This window comes from Mugil cephalus, chromosome 5 (assembly GCF_022458985.1).
Source record: "Mugil cephalus isolate CIBA_MC_2020 chromosome 5, CIBA_Mcephalus_1.1, whole genome shotgun sequence".
In the NCBI taxonomy this organism is placed as follows: domain Eukaryota; kingdom Metazoa; phylum Chordata; class Actinopteri; order Mugiliformes; family Mugilidae; genus Mugil; species Mugil cephalus.
The window spans coordinates 19,523,035-19,548,595 of NC_061774.1; the positions used below are offsets into that span (position 1 = coordinate 19,523,035).

A 25,561-nucleotide genomic window follows, 5' to 3' on the forward strand; every position below is an offset into this window, starting at 1 on the left:
TGACAGTATTTAAATCGAAGGTAAGAGATTTGATCTTGAACCTTAAGATGCTGTATTGCAAATTGTGACATACTCTGTTTAGTACAGGCCGGTATCTGGTCAAATATGTGTGTAAATATTTTAGTTCAGTTTAGTTTGAACATTCAGAAGGAAAGAAATTCTTCAAACGCATATACAATTGAAAAAAAAACAAAAGACAGAAAACTAAAAATGCTTCTACTAATACTACGTAACTTGGAGTGGAGGGAAGCAATATGCTTATCTTGCTCCACCCCTCATCAGTATTACTATGTCATTCTTCACAGTTTTTTCCACCTCTGCTATATAATAATAATCATCCATGTCAATGTCCTAACATGTTTTGTATATTGTTAGACAGTATATTATTTCTTACTTTGAACAAAATTTGTGCAGTTTTGAATTCCACCAAATCCTTACATTTATGCGCTCGTGACTTTAAAAATAGTTTGTTGGTGTGTTCCCAGTATCCTGATGGCTTGTTTTTTTTTTTAATACCAGAGAGCAATATAGAACTTGTAATGTTTTATGGTCCAGTATATCTCTCACTTTTCCCAGTATTCCAATACTCTTTCCTAATTTATTACGTGCGTGTGTTATATGAGGTTTCCAGCAGATTTTATTGTTAATGATCACACCCAGAAATCTGGTGTCATTCACAGTCTCTATGTAAACATTATAAATCATCATTCGTGTTTGAGAAACTGATTTATTGTTTCCGAATAACACAATCTTAGTTTTATTCAAATTTATAGATAATCTCTATAAATAACGTTGTTGACTTGTTTGTCCTCTCGATATCAATTGGAGAACAAGCGCAAACAAATGTAGACATGTAGTATTCATGCAGCACTGCGCCATACAAAGACTCTTCTGGCGTTTCTGAGTGGGATACAGAGCGGCAGAGAAAGTGGATGAGCTTTAAGCCTCTTATTTCCACATGAACTGGGGACAGACAGGCTTAGGAAACAGTGGCTTTAAAGCATCAACTTACACCCTCAAGACCAGAAACTTAGATCCGTGGCTCGCCATCGCAGGAGTCTGTTTTGCTCTTTAATTTGATCCTGCCTCCACAAAAAGAGTAAAACGAGCTCATTGCATGTGACGGGATCAATGACTATTTCAGCAACCGGATGTGTCACGCAGCGTCAAGTCCCCCACGCCACCACCACGTCCACTCGCCCTCCTCTGTATCTCCGGATCGGCTGCTTTGGTTTGGACTGGGGGGAAATCCTTAACTGAATTGCGTCATAAATACGTCAATAAACTCCCATTCACTGACGGTCAGGTACCACGATAGCCGCCATATTCGCATCCATGGCAGGGTAGCGGTGCTCTCGGCGAGCGTATGATCCAGTCATCGGCATCAACCGACCCCCCGATCCCATCCCGCTAGCGGTCCGCAGCCACACAGCTCGCGTCTGGACATCAAAGCCGAACAAGCCGGACTTCCACAGAGGAGGAGGAGGAGGGGGGCTGGAAGAAGACATGCAACGTGGAGCGGGGGTCTAGGTGAAGTACGATGCCTTAGACTTGGAGAGGAATCCTGGCACAAGATGGAGGTAAACAGCGTTTGTGGTGAGGTGAGTTGATAAACGCGTGGTTTGCATGCTGATTTGTTTGACGTTGTGTTTTTTTTTTTTTTTTTTTTTTTTTTTGGTTCGTGACGTTCCGTTAAGTTATCTTCTTGAGCTCAGATTCGCGTCACGACCCGCAGCGCACCGTGATGCATGCTAACATGCTAGCCAATGCTAACAGCTGGTTATGTGTTTGTTTTTGTTGCATTGACCGGGTCCATTACTTTAATAGCTGACCACCCGGGCCTTCGCGGCCGCTCGTTATCCGCTCACAAAGGCCGAGCTCTTTATCCGGTGACACGCGGTATTCTCTCAGTTTTTGTTGTTATTTACACTTCTCAAGTTTACCCCCGTAGCTAGCTTAGCGCACGTAGCGCTAGCATGTGGCTAGCGTGCTAGCTGACAGCCTGCAGACTTGAAACTTGGAGACAAGTTTCCACTCGGTCTCCAGCGCCTGGTTAATAAAGAGCCGGTAAATTGCTTATACGTGTCCGTAGTGAGGAAATTAAATATTTCGTCGACGTTTAATATGTTTAAAACGTACCACTAGCTGGTTAAACTTGACGTCTACACCACTGAAGGCTTGCATGCCAGCAGCACTAGAAGATACAGTAGATAGATAGATAAATAGATAGATAATTTATTCACTCGATATTCCAGTAGCTTGTACACAAACATGCACAGACATCAATATAGAATAACAGGAAAATCCAAAATAAGTAATAGATAGTTAATAGGATGCTGTTAATAGCTTTAACCTCTGTTAGTAAGCTAATTAGTTAGTTTGTAATTAGTCAAATGTATTTTGGATGTGATTCTAGTAGTGGTTTTCATATAGTAGTTGCTTAATTTGCATTTGTTGAGCCTTATTTATTATCACGCCAAGACCTAAGTCCTGCGTTTCATATTTCGCAAGGAGAATGACAGCACAGTCTCTCTCATCTGAATTTAATGTTTTTAAGACACATATTGCACAACACGTAAGACTAGTAAAATTACTGTTAAAATGATTGTGACATGTTTTTGTTTTTTTCTCTCGCTAGGATTAACTGTAGGTTATCATCCTCCGAACTTGAGCAAAACCAGGGATTAATCTTAATGATGTATCAAGTTTTTGTCTTTTTATAACTGTGGAGAGATTCAGTCGATGAAGAGACGCTTAATCCAACCTGCTAAACATCCTAAACCGCTTCATCTCTGGGATTATTTGCGGTCTTTCACACCTACAGTCCAGACTGTCTGAGGGTTGTGGTTGACTGTTTTAAAGTCAACACAAAGTTAATGCCACATCCACTTCTGACCTAGTCCCTTGTTTGTTTAAACTAAACCCTCTTCCTGTTACACTTTCTGTTGCTTCATTCTTAAACTTTCTGCTGATCTGCTGAAGGACTCATGGGAAGGACTCGGCTGTAACACGCAGAAATACGAAACGCCTGAAATGCCGCTACGTTTCAAAAAGCGTTTAATGTCTTGCGACAAAATAAACACATTAATCTGAATTCCGCACCTTTAAAGGCTGCCAAGGTTACAGCAGCAATGAAGTAAACATCCGCTTCGCCTCCTAAACTAGGCTAGCGGTGACACTAATCCACAATGTATCGGTTTTTAACTTTGAAGGTGATATTTTGTCAAAACCACTGTAAGCCAGCCCCGGCGACCGTGTGGTGATATTATATATGGCCGTCGGACACGTTTTTGAAATGGCTGAAAAAGACTCGCCTGCCTGTGCTGCGAGTGTAGGCTGCTCTCTGTTACAAGCCGTGATGAGCACCAGCAAAGGTGGGAGTGAAAATGTATGTGTGAATTATGACACAAGCACTGCCCTGGCTTTGGCCGGCCTGGACGTTATACTTCGCAGATGCACCAGAGCTGTCGTTTTGAGGTTTATTCGGTCTCGCGGCGCACTTTTGAGTGCATGTGTTCGGCCGATTCGAGTGTTTACATTGCTGCTGTTGTTCTGTAGCACAAAGATGCTGGAAAGTGGTTTGCTGGCCTCTGTTCTGAGGATGTACGTGAGTGTATGTTGGTGGCTCCACCCACTGAGTGGGCTTGTGTAGCGCTATGACTCATCCCCCCCCTCTTCAGAGGCTTGATGGAATTCAACACACACAAACACAGTGGACTGAATACATAATGCAGGCTTCGGCACGGGGCTGAAATATTCAGACCTGGATAACGTTATAGTGGCCGGTTTATCGTGTGATTTATGCTCCGATATCGGACATTCCACCCCTGACTGTGTCATCGCAGTTTAAGAGCGTATGAACAAACCGAAGGTTATGAGACAGGCTCTTAAATGTAACTCTGAGGAAACCGAAGCATGTCATCTGTGGCCATTTCTAAAAAAGAAAAAAAAATCTCACCACCAACATCAGCTAGAAGCTCTGTACGAACCAGGCCCTAGTTTGTCCTTAAGAGGCAGAATGCTGACTGTAGGCCTAGCAAATATCAGACTCTCTGAGCCAGTCAGACATGTTGTTTTTGCTCCGGCTGGGGATTAAGCTAGAATGCTAATAACAAGGGGCTTTATAGGGGAAGGATGAGAGCTGGACAGCTGGATGGCTTAAAGTATGGACTACATACTGTTTGACAACAAATAGAGCTTCACTTGGAGAAGTGAACGCGTGGTGTTATTACATGTGACTCATCGATTTCATCTGTTGAATCTTCCGTCATACATGTGGGCGTGCAGCAGCTGCAGCCATAGTCCCACTCGGCTAAAAACAAGAATGATCAAGCTTTGTGAAAGTGTTGACGAGTCCTTTTGATTTAAAAAATTTTGTTGGTTTGGCCGCAGGTCAATGGACATCAGATCATGGACGAGCCCATGGAGGAGGGAGACTCTTTCTCACACTGTGTAAGTAATGCAGAGTGTGTATGTGTGTGTGTATATATACAAAGTGTGACATATCTGCAGTCCTGTGTGCCTGTCTCATACGGATCCTGTTTGTGTAGGATGATGGGACTTATAAGGAGATTCCTATCACCCACCATGTGAAAGAAGGCTGTGAGAAAGCTGACCCATCTCAGTTTGAACTGCTCAAAGTCCTCGGCCAGGGCTCTTTTGGCAAGGTGAGGAAACGCCACACGTCAGTCAAATGTTCCCATCAGTGCAAGTGCTCGTATTTATCTAAAGCCTTGTCTCGTCCTCTCTCAGGTATTTCTTGTCAGGAAGATCGTGGGTCCAGATGCTGGTCAGTTATATGCAATGAAAGTTCTAAAAAAGGCATCTTTGAAAGGTGATGTAGCTCTCGGTCGTGACAAAGCTCCACTGTCCATGTGTCGCAGTGTGTCTCACTCCCCTTCTGTGTCTTGTCTCTCCAGTCAGGGACAGAGTTCGCACTAAAATGGAAAGAGACATTTTAGTGGAAGTCAATCATCCCTTCATAGTGAAATTGCACTACGGTAAGATAAACGTAGATTAAATGTGATCATACAGATTACATCAGATGTAAGGCTCAGCGTGCGACAAGCTGCTTCGTTTAGCTTCAGTTATCACAACATTTTAAACGTTGACGTGAGGATTGTGCGTTGAGAACTGATTCTAAAATTCAGGTTTGCCAGGAATTTTTAAGAAATTCAAATTTTGATTCTGGTTATTGACTCCTAAACAAAGTTCAGTCGCAGCTTGCGTTCGTGTCAGTCTATTTAATCTGCGGTCTGGCTTATTCTCACATGCAGCTCGCCTGGGTTTTGTCTACAAATGTACATGTACAGAGCATGTATGAAATCAGTTAAATAAACAGAGCGCTGCAAACATCTCCTGTGTACCTACCAGGACCTGGCTACTGCTTGCTCAGATTTTTTTTTTCCTACTGGTATCATTTATCCGTGATAAGTAGCTTTTCACTTGACTGTGCTGTAAAGAATACAGGAGGGCGCCATAGTAACGGTGCATGAACAGGCTGTGTTTATAACTCAATACACAGTCCTACAACTAGGTGTGTTATGGCTGACTAAAGTAACATAACTACCCCGTTGCATGAGTATTTTTTTCCTAACTCTTGAACTGCAGCGTGCCGGTATTTCTTTCACGTAGTAGAAGACATTTCCTCAAAGCAAACTCGTTTGTCCGCGTCACAAACGCACCTTGACGCACAAGGTCACCTTACTTCAATAGAGGGGAATTAAGCGGCTCAGCCGGTAAAGCATATAGGCTGTGTGTGAGCAAACCTGACTTGTTAGAAACATGTCAGCTGTAGGAATTCATTTTAATTACTGTTTATCTTCATAGATGACGTGTCAGTGTCACACACAATGTTAATATGATCAGGCTAACTTGCTTGAAGCATTGTTAGTGCTGCAGCTCCATGCGGAGATTTTACTGTTGTTGAGCCCGGACCAAATTTTAAATGTCATTACCATTGTGATAAATTGCCACCCACGGTACAAAATGACACATTCACCGTGTTAAACTATGAATTTATCGTATTGATCGAAAGGGGGAAAAAAGCAGCAAGAATCGTTAAGAGCCAGAATCGAGAAGCCGAATCACACTTGTTAAAATCCAAACAAGCTCCACCTTATTTATTGCAGAGATCTTTAACACGACTGGACTTTTGGCTGTTGATTAGCTGTTGGATTAACGGCTTGTTTCCTTTCGTCCCCAGCCTTTCAGACAGAAGGGAAACTGTATTTAATACTGGACTTTCTCAGGGGAGGGGATGTATTCACTCGCTTATCCAAAGAGGTAAGCTGACATTCTCTTTCATTTACATGTCGTTGTACCTTAAACTCATTCGCTGGCTTTGTTATATAGTCCTGGTCTAAAAGGAAAAGTGTAGCATTTCCTTTTCAGTTAAGTAAGCTTTAAACATGATTGTGAATCTACAGATGCCACAATGTTTATATTTATAAACCCCAAGGAATTGTTAAGGTGACATCTGCAAATGGAACAGGTGCAACTTTAATACACAACAGCCTTTTGTTATCATTATTATTATTTTATAAGAGCAGAGGTACTGTCAAGTCATTTGTGTCTCCTATTTTTGTTGCGCTTTTTATCGAATTTTCGACTTGAATTCCTCGCGGAAGCGCAGCGCTTTTCTTGGAATCATCACTTTTACATCACCGGTTGCTCGTCAGCCCAGATCGGCTCCTTTCAAACGCTTTCTCGGTACTCGAACAATGTGTGATTGTTCTCCAGATAGACCTTGTGTTGAAAGCACGTCTCAGAACCAAAGCGATAGCTGCCAGCAGTGTCAGATCAACAGCTTGCAGAGTCGTGTAACCCATTTGAAATGTTCATACTGTGACAATAACAACACTCTGTTCTCTCTGTTTGTGGTTACTGAAATTGTTTTTGTTTGCTTGTGTGTTTTGTTTTTTGTTTGTTCTTGTTTTTTTTGTTTTTTTTTTTTCGTTTTTTTTGGCTGCTGTTGAATTTCTCCTTTCTTCAGAGTTCAGAGAGTAAATTTGTCCAGTTCTTATCAGGTTATGTTTACAGAGGAAGATGTGAAATTCTACCTTGCAGAGCTGGCCCTGGCCCTCGACCATCTGCACAACTTGGGCATAGTTTACAGAGATCTCAAGCCAGAGAAGTAAGACTCATAGACCTCCTCGCCCTTCACACACCAGCAACATGTAGATAGATGTTTGTATGTATGACAGTGGTATGTTCTTCCTACTGCTCTCTTCTCCTCCTCTCCTCTCTCTTGTTCTACCTGGCTGGCCTAAAGCAGGTGTTGGTGTCCTCCTCTCCTATATGAGCTGGGTTCTGCTCAGTGTTTCTTCCTGTTAAAGCGAATTTTTCTTGCCACTTTATGCCTCTGTGCTTGCTCTGGGGGTTTCGGGCTTTGTTGTGAAGCCAATTTCTGTTGTCACTGAATTGAATATACCTAAGTTCACCCAATAGATAAAAGGATAAACCTAAATATGGCTAGTTTTGCTTTCATTATAAACATCTGTTCTCATTGGCCATTAATCATTTTTGACTTGCATACACTGTATACGCTGGTCAGGCATAACATTATGACCACTGATTACTATCTCTTCATCGTGGCATCTGTTGGTGGGCGGAATATAATAAGCAGTGAGTGAACATTTTGTCCTCGAAGAGTTTGACAAGCGCCAAATTTTGATGGCTGGTTCAGATTGGTTCCAAAGCCGCAGCTCTTGTGGGGTGTTCCCGGTCTGCAGTGGTCAGTATTTATCAAAAGTGGAACAGTGTTGAACCGGCGACAGGGTCACGGGGGGGCAAAGGCTAATTGATGCATGCGGGGACAAAGGTTGGCCTGTGTGGTCCGATCCAACAACAGACGAGCTGCTGTAGAAGTTACCGCCGGTTCCGATGCACGGCGCATCGCAGTTTGTTGCGTATCGAGCTGTGTAGTTGCAGACCAGTCAGGGTGCAAGCGAGCACCAGAACTAAACCACGAAGCGATGGAAGAAGTTGGCCTGGTCTGATGAATCGCGTTTTCTTTCATATAACGTGGACGGCCGGGTGCATGTGCATCACTTATCTGGGGAACACCAGGATGCACAATGGAAAGAACAAAGGCCGGCAGAGGCAGTGTGATGCTTTGGGCAATGTTTTGCTGGGAAACCTTGGGTCCTGCCATCCATGTGGACGTTGCATACCTCCTGCCTAAGCATTGTTGCAGACCATTTACAAAAATAAATGGAAATGGTATTCCCTGGTGCGCCGTACCACAAAGCAAAAAAAGTTTGAGGAGCACCATGAGTCCCTCAGAACTCTTTCCAATCGGTTATCTGAGGGATACACTGGACAAATGAGTCCGATCTATCGAGGCCGCACCTCACAACTTACAAGGCTTAAAGTATCTGCTGCTAACATCTTGGTGCCAGATACCACAGCACACCTTCAGTAAACTCATCCAGTTCTTACCCCCCCCACTCACCCACCAACACAAATGGGCCACGTCTGTTTCAGAGGCAGAAAGGGGACCAACATAATATTAGGAATATGGTTATAATGTTGTGCCCAATCAGTCTATAATTCTGGTTGTTATAATTTGCTGTATTTTCAAAAAACTAGCATACACACATATATATATATATATATATATTTGCAACATTGAGTCAAAGCTAAAATCTAACATGTTTTTTTTCCTTTTGCTCCATTTCAGAATTGCTTTTCAAAAAGTAGCGATTGAATTCAGCTTTCCCATTTTGACCTAATGTGTCCAATGTGACTTTAATTGGAGTACTCTGATCTATCCGTCGCTGTGACTAACCAGATCTCTTAAGAATAAGCCACATAAATGTCAAGTGATTCGCACAGAAAACAAAGCCATGAGACGACTCGAACACTGCTAACGTCGAAGCTCACCTCTGTGAAAATCTGTTCTTGTGTTTCAGCATCTTACTTGATGAAGCTGGACACATAAAGTTAACAGGTACGTCAGTTGATTCTATTATATAGCTACTCTCTGACCTTTTTTTTGATCGTAAATAGTTGTCAGATGATTAAATCTAGTTAATTTTACCGTTTTCTATTCAATTCAGCCATGCAAAAATAGATTTGCCCCAAGTATTTTTTATTTTTATCCAGTTACATTTTTTTCCAGTGTGACTCTTTAGCCGTCTATGAATCTTCTTACCTTTTATTTTCAAATTTTGTTCCACAGACTTTGGCTTGAGTAAAGAGTCAGTAGATGCTGATAAGAAGGCTTATTCCTTCTGTGGTACGGTGGAGTATATGGCCCCTGAGGTGGTCAACAGGAGAGGACACACGCAGAGTGCGGACTGGTGGTCTCTGGGAGTACTTATGGTACGGACACACGTTTTATTCTGACAAGCCAGCATATCTTTTAATTTGTGACGTCTCCATGAACCGATAAAACTGATCTGATTCTGTTTGTTGTCTTTGCAGTTTGAGATGCTTACAGGCACATTACCGTTCCAAGGGAAGGACCGCAATGAAACCATGAACATGATTCTAAAGTGAGCCGTTATTCACGGTGTGATTAAGACACATGTTGATGTGTTGTACTCGCTGATATTCACCTGCTGCTCTATTCCCACAGAGCTAAGTTGGGAATGCCCCAGTTCCTGAGTTTGGAGGCCCAGAGTTTGCTGAGAATGCTGTTTAAACGTAACCCTGCTAACAGGCTAGGTAAGAGGAAGTGTGTGTGGATCGTAACGCCGCAGAAAGCCTCTTTATGTTTTGGCAGCCGTTTAAATAACGTGCTGAAAACCACAGAGGGAAGAAAATGTGTGAACGTGTTGATCCTCGGAAAACAATGCAATCGAGCACGTCAGGTTAACTGAACCAAAGCGTTCTGTGTCTTTAGGGGCCGGGCCCGATGGAGTGGAGGAGATCAAACGCCACGCTTTCTTTTCCACCATCGACTGGAATGTGAGCGCACGCACGTCGCCCTCTCATTTCTCACACAGCCGCACTGACATGCACACACACACACACACACACACACACACACACACACTCACACACACTCACTTGTAACTCCCCAGCTTCTGTTGAGGATTCACACCTAACAAACGTTTGGCTTAGTGACTACTGGCCATCACTCTTGGCCATGGCAACTATGTTTGTGTGTGTGTGTGTGTGTGTGTGTGTGTGTGTGTGTGTGTGTGTGTGTGTTGGTGTGTGTGTGTGTGTGTGTGTGTGCGTGTGCGCGAGTCTGGGCAGAGCTCCAGTTCTCACTGTGTGTGCACTAATAGCCCTGCGTGAGCGTTTAAGAGCCAGCAGGATGCTGTTGGCCAGGCCGAGCTGTAGAGGGATTGGATGGGGTTAATCTGGGAGGGGTCGTGGCCTCTCGTGCACATATGTTCACACACTCAAAACAGCCTGCAGTAGGGTTTGATTCCTAACACGTGTGCGTGTGTGTGTGCACCTGTATTTTTTATTTATTTATTTTTTAATTTTGCAGAAACTGTATCGGAGAGAGCTCCAGCCCCCATTCAAGCCTGCAGCAGGTAAACCAGATGACACGTTCTGCTTCGACCCAGAGTTCACCGCTAAGACGCCTAAAGGTACACCTACACACACACACACACATTCTTGAGCTCGCAAGAGCTAGCCACTCCTGCAGCCATGGAAACTGACTAATCTTCAACTCAAAAATTTGCAGCGCGTTTGTGTGTGCGTTCGGTTAATATTTCGAATTATCTTCGTATGTTCAGACTCCCCAGGTATCCCGCCCAGTGCTAACGCCCACCAGCTCTTCAAAGGCTTCAGTTTTGTTGCTCCAACCCCCATGGATGAGAGCAAGAGCTCCCCGATGCTCAGCATACTCCCTATAGTTCAGGTGAACATACACGATATCAACTTTGCACGTGTTAATAACATTACTGAATGAACATACACATGTACATGGGTGTCACACAAAGCCACATTTGATTTAACTTTGAATGAACAAAGTACACACAAAATATATTTCTGTCTTTTTTTTTTTTTTTTTTGGTCACAGATTTATGAAATGTGTGTAAAGCTCCACTGTGAAAGCAGCAATCTCGTTCAAAAGCCAATGCAAGCACTGTTGAAAAGTAGTTAACACATCTGCGAATGTGACAGAACAATTATCGCAACGTTTTAATTGTAACAATCACTTGGGTGGTTTTCTCGTGACGCTGAAACTGTTCCTTTGTGCAGTCTATCAGCTGCTAATGTTGTGAGCCGGTGTGAAGAATCAGTCGATTATTTTTTTTGTATTTTTTAAATCCTGGTTGAACATATACACAACACTTGAAATCAATTTTTATTCAGTTAGTGCAGTGTTAGTGCAATCAGAATAGCATTGTGTGAAGCCAGGAGTCGGGGAGGCTAATAATTTAAAGTATCATGTAAAGATTTTTGTGTTATAGAGCAACCTCATACAGACATGTTTAAGAAAAAAAAAAAAAAAAAATTAACCACACACAAAAACACAAGTTGCTTTCACACCTGCAGCTCTTAATTTGACAGCATGTTGCGATTATGCAATGTTAAACGCAGAGCCAAATACAGAAATGACAGTCGCAGCGTTACTGCTCATGTTCCGCTCAGTTTTGTAGTCGAGCTCAAAACACCAGGGGTTTTATGACCATCGCCGTCTTTTAACCCTGAACTCTTGTGATGGGAAACTGGTCACAGTCCGGCCTTAGTTAAGCATACAGCATGTGTGGGCATTAGAAAATGTCATGATCAATGGAGCTGTGATTCACCATGGCAACGGGTAAATAAAGAGCAAAGCCTCCATATTAATCTAGTGGAGCTAGGAATGTGAATTTGTACCGTTGCGGAGTTTGATATTCGTTTAATGTTAAAGAGGAGGAGTCAAAAGTATTTCATTCACTGAAGTACACTTATTTTATCTAATTGCCTTAATGAACCTACAGTGCGTTACATTCAATTTTATGTTTATTTCTACAGATATAAGCTTGATGAAAAAAGGAAGCTAGAAAAGAAAATATGGATGAAAAAGTTAAGACATTTAATTGTGGGCCTGTGATTGTAAAAACATGGTCCTAGTCTATTATAAGGATTATGGTAATTTTGCAGTGGAATTGAGTATCTTGGTTCAAAGTGAGAGAGTTTTAGTCCATTTTACATTTAGAAGCACAACAGCATTTAAAAACAACCCTCTAAGACACATTAAGACTACACGCACTCGGTTTCCAAGAACTCATCTCGTTTCAGCGGATATATTCCCACCATATCCTCCAGCGTGATGCGCTGACTATGACAGGAATGTTCTATATGTGTAACCAAACAACGGTTGGTCGCACACATGGCACATATGTGTGTCTGAAGCTTAGAACAGATTTGATTATTTTAAACAGTGATTATGTAAATGTTTCATTGCATGGGGAACAAACTGACAGCTGGCGTACACATGGTCACAGAGTTATAAAGAGGGACATTCTGAGCTCAGCAAGAATACTCGCATATGGTCGTCTCCGTCCTTACGTTTGAGAGTCACTGGTCATAGAAAAGAATACATTTTAATTATAGTCTTTAGGTAACTGAAGACGGTAAACGTCTGCATGTGAATACATTCCAGTATGTGTTTTGATATTGCCTGTATGAATGTGGAAATGAAACTGCTTGTCACGTGCCTCGGCAGTATTAGTAAACTTTAGTAACAGAAAACCTTAAGTGCCCTCATTGCAGCCTTAACGAGCTCAGTTTCAACTAAAAGTTGTTTTTCTGGAATAAGCTCGGTGATGCTTTGGCACGTGCTTCACTTTTTCGACTCGGACCAACAGAGAACTGAGGTGGAGCTGCTGGTGACTAATGTGCTTGTTAAAATGATGCTAAAGCATGGTTTGGTTTGTGAAGGACACGGCGTGACGGATGCTTTTCAGGGACTGGTTTATTCTTTTAATGTCACAGAATGTAATATGACAGTTAATGAGTCCTGTCCCTTCCAGATGCACGGGGGCTCAGCCAAGTTCTCCGATCTGTACGAGCTGCAGGAGGACATCGGGGTCGGCTCGTACTCCATCTGTAAACGCTGTGTACACCGAGTCTCTGCCATGGACTATGCTGTGAAGGTAACCAGTTAACATAAATTTATGTTCGCAATCATGACTTCTGCACCTTCAAAGTTAAGTTAACGTCAGCGGTTTTTGTTTTAAATATCTCTTACCAGTGCCCTTTGCCGCATGCGTTTCATGGACCCAGTGAAAGCACCATACTTTTTAAATGCCTGGCATGCGAATAAGATAAAATGACACAGGTGCATCTAGGATGTGGTTTCCAAACCTCGTTATGAGAAGAATGACTGAAAATTGAGTAATCCTTTTACACCAGCAGAGGGCAGCACAGCTTCAGAGTTTGCAGGATCACATTTTTCAAAATAGTTCAGGTTATTGCTCTTGTTCATTTTCATGAATCAGTGAAATTAGTATAAACTGCTGTTTTCTTTCCTGTGATTCTCAGATTATAGACAAAAGTAAGAGGGACCCTTCTGAAGAGATTGAAATCCTGATGCGATATGGACAGCACCCCAACATCATCACCCTGAAAGACGTGAGTAATATTTATGTGCAAGCTTTCCAAGACTGTTGAGTTTTTGGGTGTAAATGCTGACAGGTTGCGTGTGTACGTGCATCTGCCAGGTGTATGATGAGGGCAGGTATGTATACGTGGTGACAGAGCTGATGAAGGGAGGCGAGCTGCTGGATAAAATCCTGAGGCAGAAGTTTTTCTCTGAGAGAGAGGCCAGTGCTGTGCTCTACACCATCACCAAGACTGTTGACTACCTCCATTGCCAAGGGGTGAGGAAACACTTCTGCACGCAAACTTGTGCGCAGTCAAAATTCAGACATCTTCTTTAATATTTTCCTCCTCCTACGCTCTAGGTGGTACACCGAGATCTGAAGCCCAGCAACATCCTGTACATGGATGACTCGGGGAATCCCGACTCCATCAGGATCTGTGACTTTGGATTCGCCAAGCAGCTTCGGGGAGGCAACGGCTTGCTCCTCACGCCCTGTTACACTGCCAACTTTGTGGCACCAGAGGTGAGAAATTAGACTGATGCAAGCAAAGAAAAGCTTTAGGAGAGGAAATGTAAGATGCCATACATGGAAGTTGGGATTTAGAAATGTAGCAGGAGGTTGGTAACATTCTATCAGGGTTTCATTATGGACGTGTTTTCCCCATATACCGTGTAAATATGGACAATAGGCTCACCACTTAGACTTAGACAGACTTTAATGATCCATGAGGGAAATTACTTAGTCACTGTAACTTTGTTGCACATAAAAGTAAACAACACAAAAAACACAAGAAAGAAAAAACAAATCAGATCAAATTAAAGAAATTTAAATAATGTAATCAATGTAATTAAATCAATCATCAATCATCCTTCCTTGCATTGGCTGAGATGACATTATTTTCCTAGGGATACAGGCAGCAACGTACTACATTCTGCTCTACCTCCACCAGTTACAGGAAAATATTAGGTTATGCATTGTACTTGTTTACTTTTGATGATGTCACATCAAATGACTAAAACGAATAAGCACGCATCAGCATTATATTAACTACCTAAAATGACAGAAACCCTCCCTCAAAAAATATATTTGTCGTGTATTTTAGTGTTTTAGTTGCAAGTCACATCCATGTAAATGGATGTTTATGACCTATACTGCAGCCGGACACCAGGGGGAGCTCTACTTGTTTTGGCTTCACTTTTGGGGACCAGTTCCATCTCCAAAACAACTCTTTTGCGTGCAATTGGACGGTACTAAAACCAATAAGACCCAAATGATTTGACTGGCCCAGCAGATCTTCACTGGAGAGACTCCAGACCAACTTTTGGTAATGTGCATTGCTAGAATCAGTCCCTAATGGCTTCTTTTTTTTATCTAGGTACTAATGCGACAAGGTTATGATGCAGCCTGTGATATATGGAGCCTTGGAGTTCTACTGTATACCATGTTGGCAGGGTAAGACCGTGCTTAGGGTGGTGGGACAATGATTAAAGTAAACATTCACATTTGTAAACCAGTGTGTGTTGAAACCAGTGTGTGTTGACTGTACAGTAGCACATGTCATTAATTAGCTGAATAGCTGAAGTTCAACGTACCAGTCAAACTTGGAATGAATACGTCAGAGTTAAGCAAATGATTATGTTTTATAACTAACCTCTGCTTTCTGTGTCAGGTACACACCCTTTGCTAATGGGCCAAACGACACACCAGAGGAGATCCTTCTCCGGATAGGATCAGGAAAGTTCTCTTTGACGGGTGGCAACTGGGATACTGTATCAGACATCTCAAAGGTACGCACACTGACACCTTGCCACTGTGATGTGACTAATGCTTATAATTAACGTTTTTATTTGTGAAACATTTTGGCTCGGTCTTCCTTTTAATGTAGCTGTAATGTCTAAATTGGATCTGAATATTGGATTTGCATGTTGCAGATATATTAATCAAATATGCCTCGGAGCAGAAATGTGAAGCTGTACGCAGATGATGTGATGTGCTGTTTTTCCAATGCATTTAGATGTTTCAACATGACTTCCTCTATCGATGACAACAATATCCACTGTTACGTTTTGCATAATAAATCAACTTTTTATTTTATTAATGGCTTCATAGAGGCTTTGTTATTTCTTTATTGTGACGATGAGCTTTCTTTTCTTCTGTACCTCAGGACCTTCTGTCCCATATGCTTCATGTGGACCCTCACCAGCGATACACAGCAGAGCAGGTTCTAAAGCATTCCTGGATCACATGCAGAGATACGCTACCACACTTCCAGCTCACACGCCATGATGCACCACACCTCGTCAAGGTGAGTATACACCGATCTGGAAACTCGGCCAGCAACGTGAAACGGACAAAAAACGTTATTCCTTGAGTTACTATTTGAGTCTTGCTCCAGACGTGAATCAGCCCCCCTTTAGACCTCGATGGTAAAACTGTCAAGTTTGCAGGAGAAATATGATATTTTTGAATTAGCCACTGATCAGGCTTCTGCCTGCTTTCTCAAATGGAAATCATCACGCTGCATCTTGCTTTGTGTTAAATGTTTTATTGAGAACATTGTTGCTAGGCGATGGATAACACTCCTAAAAGTGTCTTACTCACGGTTTAAAAATAGCAAATCTTTTGTTAAGTTTTTTTTTTTTTTTTCCATTTCAGCGTTATGTAAAGGATACAAAAAGACTACATGGCAAGACGGATATAATTATGATCATTATGGATCATACCCATACTTCGTCGCTGACAGTTGGTCTCTAGTGGACGTCCCAAGCTCTGGTTTCCGAAGTAGCCAGAGCTCTTATAGGGCTCGTAGAGGAGGACAAAAAGCGCAATGCATTGTGGGCTTAGGGGGCAATTGTAAAGTCTGATTACGTTGGGCGACGCTGCGTTTGTGTTTTGTTGTTGTCTTTTTAGCTTGTTAACATTAATGTTAGCGTCTTCAGGTCAGACAACAAACAGCTGTGTTCAACGATATTTCACTTTTTAGCAATTTTAGACGCTAACCGACACAAAACAACGCTCTCTTTTCCAGCATGACTCCACGCGACGGGTTGGTAAAATGACACCGAAAACTCGCTGCTGTTGGTGTTACTGTGAGACGAACGTACCAAGGGTACTTTCGAGCCTTATATCTCACATTGCGAATATTTCCAAGTGAAACAAGTAGAACATATGTATGGCGATATTGCCGGTGAATGGACGGGACCAGCTCTCGTCACCGTTCTCTATTTAAAAAGAAAATGCCGCCAACAACGTTGCTCCATCTCACCTGATGCCTCAAGGCCGCTATCAATGTAGTGAATTTAGTGGTAGGAAACAAAATTGTGGACGTTGCTTCTTTGTTGTAAACACCTGGGGAACTCTGTCTTTTCAACTGTCGATCAACTGTATCATTCACTCCCACACACAAAGTTGCGGTCTAACAGCTTGGTAGCTGCCCGCTTTGCATGAACAGAGGTGTTTTATTTTCCTATCATTACTACAACCTGCTGATTTGATTTCCTGTAGCCACATTGCTGCCAGACTCATCTCACACAAAAAAAAAATATTCCATCATAGTTTCACACATACCGTGATGCCATAGATCATCAGTGTATCTTACACCCACGAGAAGAAGAGATTTTTAAAAGCAGCATTGTTGGAAAACTCGAGTAGATTTTTCTCAAGGTTAACAAATAGTGCAAGCTCAGCGCCTGTGTATCCTTTTCTGAAGGCTGGTACATCATTGGAACAACTTTAATACGCATCGCACTCCAAGGATCACTTCACCTGTTAAAGGATGAACTTCTTTCAGTCGCCCCGTCGCCGCCTCGACTTTAACTTGAGTCTTTCATCTCGAAGCTGGAGGCTTCTACATTTCAAAAACACGATAAAGCAAAATTTGTTATCAGCCTTTCTACTGTGTAGACTCTTTATTAGCTGTACTAGAACAGGGGCCTTCTAAAGGGTTAAAAATACTCCAAATCTCTATGAAGGTATGAGGGGTTGAATTACGTTCACCGCTGACAGTGAAGCAAAGTGCTGTTGATAATATCAAAAGATTTTCAGCGTCCTCAACATCCAACCACCAGACTACACAATTAATGTCAGGTATGATGGGACGGTTCACTTGATCCGTGCTGGCTACGTTTAAGTTCTACCTTGCGATTAGCATAAATGTGACCATGCATTGTTTTTACACCCATTAGAGTCCTCATCTCTGCTCTTACTCATGAGTCCCGCTGCTGCCAGAGCTCTTCTCCTCTCTTGAACTTGCGATTCAAAGTACGACAAATGGTTTATATGTAAATGCGCACTTGTTTCACTTGAGCAGATTTTTGCCCTTCTCGAACCTCCTGAACAATTAACCACCTTTTACGGTGAGATGCAGTTTACGGCAGTCAACTACGGACGCACGCTAGGGCCAAGTAGAGTGTACTACCACATAATTAGATGGCTTGTTTTGCCCATTTTAAGGCACTTTTAGATGTGACAGTAGAGAGTTTGCAGGAAACATGAGAGCAGAAAGAGGACAGGAGGGATGTAATGGAGAACATTGTGTATACTGATAGTTATATATGTGTTCGTAGGTTTTTCCTCACTGTTTCGTCACTTGTAGTATTTTTTTCCTGCTTCGTGAGTGATACTCTTTCCTGTGTCGAGTTTTAATACCGCGCCCGTTTTCCAAGTTGTTTTTTGGTTTTTAAAAATACACATGACGTGTTTCTGATTCACAGAACAGTGGGTGGTTTTGGGCACAAACAAATGTTGTGCAATACTGTGCTGAATGAAGGTAACTCTGGGTGAGAAAGTTCAGCTAAATCTGATAAACATGTTTAAAAAAAACAAATGGCTCAGATGGCAAGTAAGTGATAAATCATGTGAGACACTTTTTGTGGAAAATATTTGATGCTTTTTAGCTTTTTTGGCTTAAATGACAGTTGTGGCAAACGTCTTTTGTTTTGCTTCTTTTGAATGAGTCATTTTTGACTGGGTTGGGATATTGTGATGGTTGTTTTCAGCGCTTTCACACGCCACAAAACTAACTAGTTTCAATCATACCCTACGTTTAATGGACCTGGACTAATACTACTGAGCCTGCTTTCACATCATAGTTTGTGCACGTCAAAATTAGCCTCATACAGTCACAAGTGAAAGTTAAACTTGGTCTCAGTTCATAGCCTAACGTTGACCCATGTCACTCTTAAAGGGGTAGTCCAGATTCTTTGAGGTGGGGCTGTATGCGGTTCTGTGGACGGGTTCAACAGTATCGGTTTAAGTGTGAACTTTATTACAAATATTATCACAACTTTTCATACTTTTTTTTTTTCTTTAAAGCAGGGGTCTTCAATGTTTTTCAGGCCAGGGACCCCCAAAGTGATGGAGCAATTAAGTAGGGGCCCCCTACCAACTATATGTGTTCAATATTAGGCTCCACCTAGTGCTGTTTATAAATATACATTATTATTATCATTTTGCATTCAATATTAAGCTATTCAAATAATACATGTTGAAATTTCAAACATGTGCAATAGTAGGGTGGCCGTGCAACTGCTGTAAACATACATACCTTTACCTTTAAACATATCAAATGTTGTAGGGAAAGTGAATCTTGTGTAATATGCGGCCTCGTGATTGGCTCAGCAGCGATGAGGGCGGCGCCTACTGTGTACAGGAGTCTTTGATTGACAGGTCTAGTGTGGCGCTCTCTTTGAAACAGTGACTGTTGAGACAGCTCCTGTATCGCTGAATGAAAGATAACGTCTTCTGCCTCCATTTATCCCTTTACTAAAATATGTTGGATTCATGTTAATGTGTAGTTTAAGAAATTAAAATTTTGGGGGGGAAATTAAAAAAAAAATAAATTAAAAATTGTCTAATCACCCGAACATTTTGCGACCTCCCGCGGACGCCCTGTTGAAGACTTATGCTTCAAAGCCATCAGTGTCTACTACTACAAAAAAAAAGTAATTTCAACGGACTTGTTTGTTCGGATGTCGCCAAGTTCAAGTCCAAATTAACATTTTAAAACGCCAACGTCACATAAACAGACTGATTGAGACTAGCCGGGTGTAGGCGTGGTAAGAGGCAATTTGAAAATCTTACAACCATTTAGGGCCGTTTTGTTGTAAACAGCTCCGAGTCCTTTGTGGTCAGATGGCATGGATGACTACATCGCTGCTACTCTTCGGCTCGTCACCACATAAAAACCGACCGATGTGCTTGATTGCCATAGCGTAATTGACTGATTAAATCCAACTGAGCTACTCCAGACCAACTTTCACCCACAAAATGTTTGTGGGCGAGTAAAGCTGGGCTGACTTCCAGACTAGATCGAGGCGGCTGTTGACCCACAACTGTGAGACAGAAAAGAAGTAAAGAAGATTAGATATAATGTGCACTTGAACTGATATAGATTTTCTTAGGTGGGCTTTGTTCTATGGGGCTTGTGCTACGTCTCCAACTGGAGGTTTGCCAACCACCATCTAATATGCTGAATATAACGCATCATACAGTCCCTCTTCATAGAAACCAAACCAGCTTTCCCTTATCCCTTTATTAAAATGTGTTAGATTCATGTTAATGTGTATTTAAAGAAAGTTTTTGGTTGGAAATTAAGAAACGAAGACCTGCGCTGTAAAGCAACGAATATAATCCACTGCTTCAGGGTTTTAAAAGTAAAAGCGTTCATTCTTTTGTCTCCAGGGAGCAATGGCTGCCACCTATTCAGCACTGAGCCAGAAGACAAGTCAGCCGGTGTTGGAGCCCGTGGCGGCGTCCAGTCTGGCCCAGAGACGCAGCATGAAGAAACTCACCTCAACAGACATGTAGACTCACATCGCTCGCCCTCCAGTTTTGACCTCACTCTGTCAGACTCTCATACGCAAAAACAAACCCAAGTGTTGGCCAGTCAGAACTACTGTCTCCCTTTTTTCTTTTTTTTTTTTAAATCTTATTTATTTGACACACCCAACGTCTGCACTCACACCTGCGTACATATAAACACACACTTAGCGCCGGACGAGGTTGCATTGCAAAGAAGTCAGCCGACGAGGGGAAACTCACATATCTGTTACTGCTGGGGAGACAGACTTGTATTTATTTCCACAGCTTTCATATGCACTTGCCCTCCTCGCCTTTCATTCTTTCTTCCTCATGTGGGGAAGAAACGCACCAGCTGATGTTCTCCTTCACTGTGATTGGCTGATTCAAAGCTGCTTTGGTAAACTGTGCCCCTCCCACTGCTCTTCATCTTGGCTCGGCCTTCCCCCTCAGTTCTCTCGTTCCGTTTGCTTCCGCTCTCCTTAACTTCTTTCCTTCGAAGTGAAGTAATGATTTATGTGCGAGAGTGCTGGCAAGATGATGTTGACCGAGGTACACTGTAAGACTGTTTCTTTTCCTGAAAAAAAAAAAAAAAAATAAGAAAATAGAAATACGATTCTGCTTGTGGCGATATTAGAAAATCCCTCGGGGTCAAAATCATTTACCAGCACTTTTGGTAACATAAATGCATGTTTGGACCCAATCTGTATTCCCCTTCCCCTAAAAATTCACCATCTGACTCCTGTTACTTTGTGAAGCTAACAATGTATCAAAAGAGGTTAAATAAGCTGCAGATGGACTAAAGATAACGTCTAGTTTGAAGGTGAAACAATGTGGTAACAATAACAGAAATTCTCGTTTGCAAAAAAAATATATATATAAATATATATATGTGTATGTATGTATGTACTGAAGATGATGAAGATGAAGAGCATGTGGGGGAGCTGTAGGGATTTCTCTGGGGGGGATGGGACGCACCCCGTCGAACCAGAGAGGCTGAATTAAAAGAAAAAAAAATAATATTTCCATGGATATCTCTTCAAAAAGACATTGTGGAAATTGTATGATATTGTATTTATTTCATTTGATTTTTAAGATTCTATTTTTCTTTCAGGTTCTGTATATATTGACATTAAAGATCATAATTGACATGCGTTCACCGTGGCCTGGGCTGGTTTGTTCTGTCAAAAAAAAAAAAAAATGCAACAACACTAAAGGCAGTTGGTTACATATGTCACTTACGCAGATAATGCTGCAGAACGTTCACAATAGTAATGTATTTTTTTTTTTGAGTGAGTGCATACTGAGAGATTTGCCTCCTCTAATGCAGAGGAATGTGATGTAACAAATTACATTGTTGTACAGTGTTTTGTGAAACTATACTTAAGTTAAGGTTTGTGTAACGCAATTAACTTTTCTAAAGCTAAATATTACATTTTGTTTTCCCTGTTGGAGTCCCAAAAAAAAAAGTAGGTATCAGAAACTGATCATGATTATGGCAAATCGAAGCACCACCGCCTCTTAAAGATGCTATAGTGAGCATGGCTGTTTATTTACATCCAGCAGGTAGCCCACGGAGACGTATTTGCAGAATGGAACCAAAACAAGTTAAATGGATGAACAGAGTCCAGGGCCAGAGGATCTGGATTTGTGACTTGATCAATGTAAGTGCAGCTTTCACTCTCCTTTTAGCTTTGTGTTGGTCTCCACCAGCAACTCTGGGTAGAACCATCTGTTTACCTGCTACACTATATGTTCACCAGCTAACTTTACTGTTCGTTCACCAACATTACTGCATCAGTGGGTTTATGTCTTCTACTGGAAAGGTAATTATCAGTATCGGCGGTGGAAGTGAAATGGTGCAATAAATGAACAAAAAACATTCAACTAAAATGGGATCAGCTGAGGGGAAATGGTCAGGTGATCACTCCCAACTTTTTATGTTCCACATTTGAAGGATTTTAAAAGTAATTTATTGATAAAAGCAGCTTTGAACCCACCCTGAAGATGATTTATTCTTTATTTTATATATTTTTATGTATAATTTGGTTGAACCAACCCTTTAAAATTAATCCTACATCCCAAGCAGCTTCGCCTCCCTTTGTTTCCTCCTCCTCCTGTAAACATAAATATTATGCAAGAGGTCTCAGCCGCCACTAGGTGGTATTACTGTCCAGCGCATAATCAGCTACACGGTCGCTGAACACACAACGTCCCACGTTGGGGTCCGTGTCTTACCCTTATGTAAATGATCAGTCTCGCCTGCTTCCATTTTGTCTACCCAACACTACCCCCCCTTCTTCCTCTGCTCCCCTGGGAGCGTAACCCCCCCCCCAAGCAGTGGTGTGTTAAAGAGAAATGCGTGTGTTTGTGTGCGTTTCAGAGCTGTCATGACCAGACAGCAGAGGATGGAGATCTAGGCAGGAACGCAGATGGATGGAGGTACGAGGACTTCTCCCATCAATGCGCGCACACACGCACACACACTCTCTCTCTGGCCTAGGGACCAGCTGTTGTCCTTTTTTTTTTTCCTCCTTTGACTGTCTGAGCTGACTCTATGCACTCCTCTTCCTCTCTCTCCCCCACCCCCCTCTCTCTCTCCCTCTCTCTTGGATTAGATGCATTTTGCAGTCAGCCTGGGAGCTGAGAGGTAAACAGTGGGGCTAATTGCTTTGACATACTGCTCTTTGTTTTGGCCTCCTGGTGCTAATCAACCACTCGGCTAATAAGTCCGCCTGGCAAGGAGAGCGCCGCCGTGTTTAGTGTTTAGGGCTGGGAGGAGGAAGAAGGAAGAAGAAGAAGAAGAAGAAGGAAAAGAGAGGGACGCGGCCCTGCTCCGCTGACTCCCCACTCCATAACAAAGTGTTGCGGAGCCGCGTTTGCCCGTCATCCCGCAGTTCCCACAGTGCTGCTGTGGCTGGGTAGCGCCCCGCTCAGGTGTGAATCTATTTATCCTCATTAACAAGCGTCTCCCCAAAGTCAGCCAATTAACACGCTGCTCCTAATGAAGCCATTAGCTGTCAGATGAGGTAGAGGCAGTGCTTGTCATCGGTCCACCGTGTGTGTGTGTGTGTGCGCGCCCGTGCGCCCGTGTGTGTGCGCATCCATCCACTCTTGCTGCTAATAAAAGCAAGAGAATTAATGGAGTGAGCGTGTGTGATAATGAGTTAATGTGGAACAAGCAGGACGAGCAGTGATCAGCCCTCTGTCTCAAATGAAGATATCAGACACAGTGATTTACTCACTCTGTGCCATAAACAGGCCTTTCTTCTCTCACGTGTACCCCTCGTTCATGTGTGCGTGTGTTTGTGTGTGTGTCTTTGACAGACACGCTGCCGGGGTAAGTGGATAGGACGAAAGCCCCTCTCTCATAACATGCTACTTCGGAGTTAGAAGTAAGACCTCTTAATTGCGGCCACGCAGCCGTGCGTGACCACCTTAACGTCACGTCGCAAACGCGCAACCTCGGAACAACAAACCGCGCGCGTCGCTTCGCGTCCACGTGCCCCTTAATGGAGCGATCACAGTTCAAAAGAGGGAACACGGCTTTTAATTGTGACTGCGAAGCAACAAGGTGACAGGGGGCAGCTGCTCCACTGACACAATTTCTACAGTTCGTTCCTTGTAACCGAGTCGGTGTACGAGAACCGGTGATTCCAGGTTTCCAAAGAAAGCGCAGGCAATCCTCCTTTCGCCGGCAGCGTTGAAGAGCTACACTTCATTTTTCTTTTCATGGTGATCCTTATAGACTTTCACACCTTTGCCTGGATGTTCTCCGTGTCTCACACCACCCCAACTCCCCTCCCCGCCCCCGGCTTAAAAGCTGGCCGGCCCTGTCAGGGGATGCCAGAACCGAGGAGGTGAAATTGATTTTAGGTTACACGATTAATCCTGTTGCAGATTCGTCCGTCTCCTTTCTTCTTCTTCTTCTTCCACACCTCCTTCCCCCTGTCCGCCCACCGCGCTTTCTTTCTTTCTTTCTTTTTTTCTTTCTTGCCCACTTAGAATCGACTCAGAGCAGGTCCTCTAATGCATAATCAATACCAAAAAGAGGCCTCCTGCCCTCCGGTGATCGGTTAGCAAGTTTGGACACATTCACGGTGAAGTTGTGCCTGCAGAAGTAAGAGTTGAATAACTGGGTCTGGAAATGGCAAGTGGAGCACTGTGTAAAAGCCTCCCTTCAACAAGTGTGAAAAGCTTTGCCAGAAAATGTGTTTATAGGATTCTGAACATGCAATTTGCGGAGGCAAAAAAAAAAAAAAAAAGACCAAAAATCTGTCACTCCAAAGCTAATTTTTTGGAGGAGAAAAAAAAACAGTTATTCTCTGGGGCCAAAGGAGAAAAACAAATTTCTTTGCCATCGAGTGCTTCACACGTGACACTTAATGCTCTGGAGTCAGCGCATGTATGTATAATGTTTGTGGAGAGTCCATACATCTGCCCCCATTCAACCAGACCCACCTGAGGCCTGTGAGGATGAGCCACGTGGTGGTGGTGTTAAATATTTACTCATACAGGACAACATTTGATTTCTTCTGGTAGGCTGAAATCAGGAGTTTTAAAATCACTTTTTTAAACAATAATTTAAATGTGACTTTGTCAGCTTTACTAGATGTCACATTAAGGTGATTAAATACTAACTCACAACTTACTTTTCATTTAATTTAGAAACTTTATTCAAATCTGAGTATATTTATTTTGAAAGAAAATGCTAAATATGATCCAGATAAATGATTTATTTAGGTCATTTTATTTTATTACTCAAATGTATGCTGTAGTTGTAAGTTTTGCCTTGCAGAATACTTTTAGACCAATTCTAAGTTGTCCTCTGATCACTTGCAGCCACCTTAATAATAAGCAGGTATTGCTCAGTTTTAAAGTTTCGCAAACAGTCTGGGATCAGGTCTTCGTCATAAGGACCAGCAAACCAAAGAGTGGTCTAAAAGAAGGAGGTGTGAAAATAAACGCATGGCCTGCAATTTAAAAGGATGATTTTAAGTAAAGGAAGAGACTGAATCGTCAGTGTCAATAAGTCATACAACCGTGCATCAGACCAGCAGCCGATATTCATTATTCCCGTCCTCTCATGTGGCGCTGTCGTTTCTTTCTCTGTTCTCCGTGAATAGACGTCTGCCCCGTTCCTTCCTCCTGTCTAATTAAAGAGAAATGTGATGCTGAACGTCCTTTCTTTGACCTCCTGCCTTCCTCGTTTGAAAGCAAACAGTGCATCAGCACCTTAAAGATTTCACAAATGTTAA

The 25,561-nt window shown here is 42.4% G+C and overlaps 1 protein-coding gene across 3 annotated transcripts; it reads left to right on the forward strand.

The window, feature by feature from the left end:
• Positions 1-831: 831 nt before the first annotated feature.
• On the forward strand, positions 832-21,460 carry rps6kal (ribosomal protein S6 kinase a, like). Of its 3 annotated transcripts, XM_047584617.1 has the most exons (22): positions 832-1,601; positions 4,393-4,452; positions 4,551-4,667; positions 4,753-4,834; positions 4,920-5,000; positions 6,206-6,285; positions 7,029-7,135; positions 8,916-8,953; positions 9,185-9,327; positions 9,430-9,500; positions 9,584-9,672; positions 9,851-9,915; positions 10,451-10,553; positions 10,704-10,828; positions 12,933-13,055; positions 13,444-13,533; positions 13,623-13,781; positions 13,866-14,027; positions 14,881-14,957; positions 15,175-15,292; positions 15,670-15,810; positions 20,187-21,460. In XM_047584617.1, exons 1-22 carry the CDS (start codon positions 1,575-1,577, stop codon positions 20,310-20,312), a joined length of 2,184 nt encoding a protein of 727 aa, XP_047440573.1. In that variant the 5' UTR covers positions 832-1,574; the 3' UTR covers positions 20,313-21,460. The 3 variants fall into 3 exon arrangements, with proteins under 3 accessions (XP_047440573.1, XP_047440574.1, XP_047440575.1); XM_047584618.1 differs by lacking the exons at positions 832-1,601; positions 4,393-4,452; positions 4,551-4,667 and having other exon boundaries at positions 4,766-4,834; positions 6,995-7,135; XM_047584619.1 differs by lacking the exons at positions 832-1,601; positions 4,393-4,452; positions 4,551-4,667 and having other exon boundaries at positions 4,766-4,834; positions 7,019-7,135.
• Positions 21,461-25,561: the final 4,101 nt, after the last annotated feature.

Bases quoted from the DNA above. Each gene is read 5' to 3' on its own strand.
- rps6kal (XM_047584617.1), top strand. From the start codon at position 1,575: ATGGAGGTAAACAGCGTTTGTGGTGAG. The intron at 9,673-9,850 runs GTAAGAGGAAGT...CTGTGTCTTTAG, and splicing joins TAACCCTGCTAACAGGCTAG to GGGCCGGGCCCGATGGAGTG. The intron at 15,293-15,669 runs GTACGCACACTG...TCTGTACCTCAG, and splicing joins CTGTATCAGACATCTCAAAG to GACCTTCTGTCCCATATGCT.